The sequence below is a fragment of the Lolium perenne genome, chromosome 4 (assembly GCF_019359855.2).
Source record: "Lolium perenne isolate Kyuss_39 chromosome 4, Kyuss_2.0, whole genome shotgun sequence".
In the NCBI taxonomy this organism is placed as follows: Eukaryota; Viridiplantae; Streptophyta; class Magnoliopsida; order Poales; family Poaceae; genus Lolium; species Lolium perenne.
In genome coordinates, this window is record NC_067247.2 from 245,554,163 (window position 1) to 245,562,937 (window position 8,775).

At 43.8% G+C, this 8,775-nt stretch overlaps 1 protein-coding gene across 1 annotated transcript; it reads right to left on the reverse strand.

Annotated features, from left to right (window-relative positions):
* Positions 1-1,714: 1,714 nt before the first annotated feature.
* Positions 1,715-4,395, reverse strand: LOC127332384 (B3 domain-containing protein Os06g0194400). Its single transcript, XM_051358678.1, has 6 exons — positions 4,023-4,395; positions 3,826-3,924; positions 3,514-3,663; positions 3,219-3,425; positions 2,601-2,678; positions 1,715-2,000 (listed from the first exon to the last, which is right to left on the reverse strand). Exons 1-5 carry the CDS (start codon positions 4,152-4,154, stop codon positions 2,616-2,618), a joined length of 651 nt encoding a protein of 216 aa, XP_051214638.1. The 5' UTR covers positions 4,155-4,395; the 3' UTR covers positions 1,715-2,000; positions 2,601-2,615.
* Between the last annotated feature and the right edge of the window lie 4,380 nt (positions 4,396-8,775).

Sequence of the window (8,775 nt, forward strand, 5' to 3'; positions counted from 1 at the left end):
CTACTGACATAGGCATCCCCAATGGGCCTGCCAAAGATGGTACCCGGGGTTTACCGAAGGCCCATGAGTCGAAGAATATGAAGTTTGAAAGCCCAAGTTAGTACTAAGGAAAGTTAGAGTTGTATTAGGAAATATAGACTTGTAATTTTACGGGACGGGTTAGAAACCCTCGCGGACTCTGTAACTTGTGTATTACGAATCTCTCGGCTCCGCCTCCTATATAAGGGGGAGTCGAGGGACAAAGAAAGGATTGACTCATTGTTTCACGCAACCCTAGTTTTCATAATCGTCGAGTACTTTCGCCTGAAACCTTCGAGATCTACTTGCCCTCTACTTCCAACTAAACCCTAGTCTACAATACGTAGGCATTGATAAGTTAATCCCTTGTCGCCCACACAACACTTATCAAAACAATGAAGATTAATCAACTATATGAAGCGAAAGCACTAGACTAAATTCCCGTGTGTCCTCAAGAACGTTTGGTCATCATAAGTAAACAAACCGGCTTGTCCTTTGTGCTAAAAAGGATTGTGCCACTCACTGCAATTATTACTCTCGTATTTTACTTGCTTGTATTTTATTTATCTGCTATATCAAAACCCCCTGAATACTTGTCTGTGAGTATTTACAGTGAATCCTTCATCGAAACTGTTTGTCAACACCTTCTGCTCCTCGTTGGGTTCGACACTCTTATTTATCGAAAGTACTACGATACACTCCCTATACTTGTGGGTCATCACTCCCCCACCTCCCCTTCCCAGTCGTCCCAGTGTCGACCCCTTCCCCCAATCAACATCATCCAAACAGTCTCAGGCGACCATTCGATGTATTTTTTTCTTTCATTGTGTGTACTATGCACTAGATATATAATTTGCATCACCTATGACCATGGAATTTTTTCCCTGCAGTGTTGACACCAGGTATATTTACTACTGAAGTGAATCTATGGCGGTGTTACACTTGCCCCTATTTACTTACCAAATGCCATTGTTCGTCCCTCAAACCCAGCTTGCGTGAAAATCTTGACTGACCCACTAATAATTCTTTTCTTTTTGCACATGTCTCCCTGCTTTCTCGCTGACTACCCTACTGGATCTCGCTAAAAAATCATCCACCCTACTAGATCGTGACATATTCGTAAGAGACTAATCCGTCTAAGTGTGGCCAATCGATTTTGCCTATCATTACTAGCAAACTAAAATGTGCACGAGGGCAATTGCTACCACCTCATCTCATATCCTGGACATAGTATGATAGATCCAGAGACATCCTTGTCTTTAACTCCGATGTATGCCTGATTAATATTTGTGGCAATAAAAGTCAGGTTTTTTCCATGGTTATTAGCAGTGCTAATTAGGTCTCTAGTGCACTAGTATACATAATGTGTCTAGTGCACAGTCTACATGCCGCCCATGTTACCCTCTCCTAGCATGTGCATCATCCATTCCTCAGGACTCACATGGCCACGTCTGACTCGAACCAGTTCAAGCTACATTCGTTGATGAACACTTCCGGTGCCAGAAAGCTGAAACTGCCGAGACGTGTGTCACCATTTGGAAGTGGCCACAAGACCCGCATGCACCAATGATCAGAGAAACGAAGCAAATCTTGAGAAAACAGAAACAGTCTTGGTCTAAGAAAACAGAAACATATCGCAGATGATGCATGATTGCAGAGCGGAATGGACTGACGTCAAACGAACGGATGAAAGAGATATCATCGTAGGCATCTCATGCCAGGCTGCACACTTGCTGCTTCGTAACCAAATTTACAAAACGTCAGCAGTTGCTATAGGACTGACTTGCAGTTAAATGCAAGTTTACTGAATGCCAGCATTTGCCATACATACATAACTAACTCCTTGACGGTAGTGCAGATTTCTGAACGGTAGTTCAGGAGAAGTCATAAACTAGGAGACTGCGAAGCTAATATTTAGAACATTATCCACCTGCCAGCTTGCTGGGGATCCAATTCAGGGTAGATCTGAATCACCATCCCACCTGAAAATGGCACTATCAACAAATAAGCACCACAGAAGTAGCATGGTTCCCCTCAGATAAAACAGAATAATATGTTATGATCACACTAGAAACAACTTGTTGTGTGCATTCTCTTGATGTAAAGTCTTTGTATTAAATAACAAAAAACAACACTAGAAACAATCTAGTTCAGCTGATATGGAAAGCTAGTAATGTACTAAATTTTCCAACATCAGCCAAGAGTGTACCTCTCATGTTGATACAAAGAAAATATTTAACATGTAAATGTCTGCAAAACGGAACTAAGCATTCAAGGAACATGAGTATCTTATCCGGTGCCAACTACTACAAGTTTATACAGAAAAGTTGAGCAGACAGTTGAAGCACTGATGTCACGATGAAATACAAACCACTAGGAGAAATGGGAGAAAGTTCAGTTATTTTTCATGTGTAAGATACTACAACGAAATGCAATGCAGGAAACACAATTCATTTTGTTCATAACTCGTAAGCAGTATCTGCTAGGTGAACTTGGCCAATATGACACAGCAAAAACACATGGGGATAGATTTTGTAAATCAGATATTCAACCAACGCAGGCAATTGACAAGAACACTGTACCTGACAGTCGCTTCATTAATTGTCACTATCATCACTATTATCACTATCATAGTAGGAACTTGCCCTGAATATGTAGACCTGCAAATTTTGTACGTGACAAAGGTTGCACAGTTAGCAGCATACATGAAGTTTTACCACACTAAGGCCTTACAAAAAAGAATCCTCTAGGTACAGGAAGGTGTATGGAAATATAAGGCAGGATCAAGAGGAAAACTGATATCTAGAGCTTACAAGCCATTCCGACATCTGTTTTGAATTAAATAATTTAATATGGATGATGAGAAACTGTATTGTTTCCTGCAAATGTTATGTAAAACCGGCATGTGAAATATATTTGTTTCCTGCAAGATGTCATGTAAAACCGGCATTGAAACATGCCCGTTCTCATTCTTTGTGTAGTAAATACTAATAAGACAGAGTTTCCTATCTGTGTATGCGAGGACCAGTTTTTCCTGTGTAAGTTCAGAGGCTTCACATCATTATTTTCATGAGGATGATACACCATAGCCTCCCAACCAAATTTCAGAATTTCTTTAGAATCATATCATGTCATCTCAAAAGCAGAAAAGATATCCACAGAAATTCCATAGCAATGAAGACCAACTAAAAAAATCTCACCTTGAACAATTTCTTCTTGACCAACTGAAACACCAAACAATCGCCATCAACGAGCTCATGGTCCTCGGCGAAATCTCTCCACCCTGCATTGAAGCTGCTACTGTGTGGACGGTAGAGGATGCGAAACTCCTCCTCCTCCTCGTCCACCAAAGCAAGTCTCGTGTCACGGTCCGGGAGATGCTCCATGCTGAACTGCACTGGGATGTACTGCCACATATCCCACCAATCAACATCCAAGAATCAATCATCTCTTAGAGGGAATGGTAACATTAGATCAGTGGAAGTTTCTCCTTACCAGCGGGCTGAGAGACTGGGTCATGGGCTTGACAAAGGTAGGGTGATCGGAGCCTAGCTCATCTTGTAGCTCTTCAGCCTTGGAAATGGCGTACGCATGATCAGGTTTTACTTCCTTTTGCTTCTGCGACTTGACGGTGCCGAGCGTTACCTGAGAGTTATTCGTGTATTAGCTTCTTGCAGCAAAATAAAATGGAATCTTTAGGATGGAGTGCGCTTTGCGGGGGTTGATTTTCGGTCTCCCTCAGTTACAACGTATGATTAGATCTGACTTGTAATCGGCTAACAGGATCCTTAGTTGCGGAGCACGTACATTGTCGCGATAGTCGGGCTGCTCCGGGAGGGTGGCGATACGGCCGGAACGCCGGGGCGGGCCGAGATCGGCGATGTCTCGCGGCGGGGCCTTCCGCTTCTGCGAGACCAACCAAACAAGTCCTAGTCAAAGGGAAGACAAAGGATGACCCAGAAAAAAAAAAAGGAAGAGTGGGGGGCGGCGTCGATCTGACAGACCAGCGGCTTGGGCTTGGCGCTGGCCTCGCGGACGGCGGCGGAGAGATGGTGCAGGCCGAACTCTTCCAGCTTCCGCTTGTTCTCCTCCACCTGCTTCCTGCGCAGCTCCTCGTACGAATTCACCTCGCCCATTTCTTTCCTCTTTCTTGGTGTTCTCTCCGGTTAGGTCTATTTTTGTTGCCAGAAGAAGGAATGAACAAGACCGCCGAGAGGAGGGGAATGGAAGGAGGGTTTGTTGAACTTGAATCCAACAACTTGTGCCGCCAATTTCGGCCGCGGCTTTCAAATTTCGAAAACGTGGAGCGGATCCCCCAAAGAATTGTGCCGCCAATTTTCGGGGCAGTGATCTTTGAGCTTTCCCCCTCCTTTCCTAGAGCGCTAGGCTTCTATTTCTTTTTCCCAGGTCTTTTTAAATGATTCAGATTTGGTATAAAATTGTACTAAATCCGAATCAGATTAGAGGGAGAATATAATAACTCGTCAACATAGTCTTTCATTTCAATTTTATATAAATAAAACCAAACGTCCCAACAAAAATAACCGATACATATTGACGAGGAATTTCTCTCACAGGCATACCAAAGATAAACAAAACAAACTAAGAAGCACCGAGCTTGCTAAGGTGTTGAGAGACTAAGGAGACCTGAGCTCCATGACAACGCCCCTAAGGAGGTAACGACGCCGCGCTGTCATCGCCAAGACCACAAGGGTCTACGGATTTCACCCGGAGCTCAAATGCGGAGAGGCACAACGATGTCCTCAAGAGGGTCATGACACCCGCATGAGTAGTCATCGTTGGCACCGGAGCGCTAGGTTCGCCCGAAAAAACATCACCACACTTGATACCTCACACTACCCGAGTTGAGCTTCTACCACGCGATCTGGGCGCTGACCACGCCGATACGCCGCCAACACCAGGAGCCCTCGATGCCGACTCCTCGCCACCCCCACGGCTCCAAGATAGGCCATCACCACTACTACGTCGTCGGCCATTGAGCCGCCCGTGCAATCCACCTTATGGGGTCGTCACCCCTACATCAGCGAACTCGCGCCCGTGTGATGAGGTCGAGTGTGTGACCCGCGAGTCGGAGGAGGTAGAAGGGTTAGAACCGGAGAGCGGCAACATCACAACCACTGGAGGGCTTCCTCTACCACCATCGGCGGGTGCTGATCGGGCGCAGCAGCAGGGACACACTAGTACTATTGGCTTGGCCAGGCCCAACTTGGATCCGTAAAATCCCCGCTACCACGCCGCAACACGTAGGACATTCCGTTTGCTACACTCCTGCTCATCGTCGCACCACCGCAACCAACTCTAGGGGTGCCAATGGTGTGAACCAGCCGACCGCCCATGCCCATATGGAGCCCGCAGGGCCCAGATATGGCCATCAGAACCTAGACGCCACCACCGCGCCACTCTGGCGCCGCCACGCTGTCCTAGACCACCACGACCCGAGCCGCCGCCTCCGTGATATCTTCGATCCGGATTAGAGAAAATTGGATCCATACCATTGAAAAATTCCATCTTTAGAAAAACACCACTCAAAGTTTTTGAGCTAGAAAAATGCCATTAAAAGCTTGCTCCATGGTATATTTTGTACCATCACCGTTATCTCCACCCGATCTTGAGTTTTAAACAAATCAATCAGCATTGCACACCCATCGAACAACATCAAGGTTGCACTTTACCGCCCTTTTCAACAGCTCTGCAGGCTGCTGCACCTCACAGCCCCGTCGAGCAGCATTCAGGCTACAGTTTATTGGCCTATCAAGCAAAATTATGGAAACATATAACATGACATCTGAAACAAATTTCCAACACGAATTCAACTGCAGAAAATGGTAGTATATGGCACTTCATTAAGCTAAAGAATCAGCATATAACTGGAGACTTTGTACAACATATAACACAACTTCAGTACATATTAGAATTCATAATTCAAGCTAGCACACTTGCGGATGTAGCAATACAAAAGGGACTTCATAGCAAGACATAACAGATCCATCCTTAGTACCACCCCTTGTTCACACTAACAATAGACCAAGCCACCTAATTTATCTACTCAATATGATCCTACGACTGATTCCTCCCGGCGAGATTGCAACCATTTTTCGAGAAAAGGAGAGAAAGAATTCAGCTTCTAAGCCAATTTCTCCGAGAGTTCGATATAAACTCTCGACTTATTCTTGTGGGGAAAAGATGTTTGCTACAACACTCTGCACTTGGAATCCTAATGAGTTGGTACACACAGAGTTGTTGTCATCAAGTGCACGAGACCATTTTTTAACTTTCTTTTGAACTTTTAATGGCGTTTTCAAAATGTGGTCAAAATGGTTGGCATGACTATTCTTACCTACGGTTGAATCTTGCATTGCCGCATCATATTTCCATTGTAATAACAACTTGTCTACCAAAAATGATTTTTGCAAAAAATCAAGAGAAAAAAAATGCATGAATTTAAAATTTTCCCACTTCATATTAAATCGCTAAAAGCAGTGTAAATGACGAGAAATTTCTTGCAATAATTGACATACAATAGGTATTGAATTGTCCATAAAATATTGTCTAGTGTTTCTTAAAATAGAAGTAGTGCCTTTTGCAATGTATTTTTTTTGTACCCGATTATAAAAGACGTGCATTTTAGTACTTACAAAATGAAACATAACGTTTATACAAAAAAAAAGTTAAAAATTCCATTTGGCAACGTTGTTTGAAGGGGCAAATATGCAACTCTGTTATAATTTAATTTATTCACATTATAATGAACTATATAATGAAAATGGAGAAAACGAAAAAAAAGGTTTTGCCTAGTGCAATAATTGGCACAGTTAGCAATGCCAGGATCGACCGCGGGTGCAATGTGTCCGTCCGGTTTGCGGAGTACAGTGGTGTTTTTCCGAGTATGAGTTTGTGAGGCGTTGTTTAAGTTCTTTGCCGAGAGTATGTGTTTGCCGAGTGTTTTCGAAGATCTTTGCCGAGAGTATGTGTTTGCCGTGTGTTTTCAAATATCTTTGCTAAAAGCATGTGTTTGCCGAATGTTTTCTAGATTTTTTTTTCAATGACAGGCAACCAATCAGTTGCTGTTTTTGCATTAAAATTGCCAACTGAGCCGAGTGTTTTCAACCAACCAACCAAGAGTTTTGCTGTTTTCTGGATCTTTGCGCAGTGTAGTTTGTTTGCCGGAGTGTTTTTTCTATACTTTTTCCACTATTGACTCGGATTTCTGTGTTTCAAAGAGAAAATGACAAAAAAAAACTACCACATTTTAGACGATTTTGTCGCGGATCTACCACTTTAGAGTTTTTTGACACATAAATACTACTTCCTAGGTATGGGTGTGACAAAAAGCATTGATTTTATCAATTAGGCGTGTTAAACCATTTTCTAACATCTAGGGCCTAGGTGAAACCCTAGCTACCAGTTCCATTTTGCAAAAAAAAAAAATTCTATTACACATATGTCCCCTATTCCTCACATCAATATCTTCTATACCAATATAAAAAAGCATAGAGGGGGCAGAACCAAAGGAACACGACCATCAGATGGACATCTAAGGCTCCAAGTCCTCACCATTATTAGCGCTAAAACAGTCCATACTGACAACTCCCCACCACTAAATCAAATACAATAGATCCCGACCATCAGATCCACATCTAACGCTTCAGAAATAATTGCGGAACAGCCTAGGCTGACAACTCCCCGCTTATCACCCGGCCCTAATCCCTCAAACAGCGCCACCACACCGTCGCTTAGGCCGACGCCGTCGCTCACCTACAGCGCTGCCAGCCAGCCAGCGTCGTCCCTCACCTACAGCGCTGCCAGCGTCGTCCCTCATCTACAGTGCCGCCAACGTCATCCCTGCGGCATCATCCCTCACCTACAGCGCTGATACGCGTACAGCACGCAACCGTTGGGAACCCCAAGAGGAAGGTGTGATGCGTACAGCGACAAGTTTTCCCTCAGTACGAAACCAAGGTTTATCGAACCAGTAGGAGCCAAGAAGCACGTTGAAGGTTGATGGCGGCGAAGTGTAGTGCGGCGCAACACCAGGGATTCCGGTGCCAACGTGGAACCTGCACAACACAACCAAGATACTCTGTCCCAACGTAACAATGAGGTTGTCAATCTCACCGGTTTGCTGTAACAAAGGATTAGATGTATAGTGTGGATGATGATTGTTTGCAGAAAACAGTAGAACGAGTATTGCAGTAGATTGTATTCGATGTTAAGAATGGACCGGGGTCCACAGTTCACTAGAGGTGTCTCTCCCATAAGAATAAGCATGTTGGGTGAACAAATTACAGTTGGGCAATTGACAAATAAAGAGGGCATGACCATGCACATACATGTTATGATGAGTATTGTGAGATTTAATTGGGCATTACGACAAAGTACATAGACCGCTATCCAGCATGCATCTATGCCTAAAAAGTCCACCTTCAGGTTATCATCTGAACCCCCTTCCAGTATTAAGTTGCAAACAACAGACAATTGCATTAAGTATGGTGCGTAATGTAATCAACAAATACATCCTTAGACATAGCATTGATGTTTTATCCCTAGTGGCAACAGCACATCCACAACCTTAGAGGTTTCTGTCACTCCCCCAGATTTAATGGAGACATGAACCCACTATCGAGCATAAATACTCCCTCTTGGAGTTACAAGCAAAAACTTGGCCAGAGCCTCTACTAGTATCGGAGAGCATGCAAGATCATAAACAACACATAGATAGATTGATAATCAACATAG

Excerpts from the sequence above, each read along its gene's own strand:
- LOC127332384 (XM_051358678.1), bottom strand. The coding sequence starts at position 4,154 with ATGGGCGAGGTGAATTCGTACGAGGAGCTGCGCAGGAAGCAGGTGGAG. Across the intron at positions 3,925-4,022 it reads GCGCCAAGCCCAAGCCGCTG|AAGCGGAAGGCCCCGCCGCG; the intron begins GTCTGTCAGATC and ends TTGGTCTCGCAG. Across the intron at positions 3,664-3,825 it reads AGCCCGACTATCGCGACAAT|GTAACGCTCGGCACCGTCAA; the intron begins GTACGTGCTCCG and ends AATAACTCTCAG.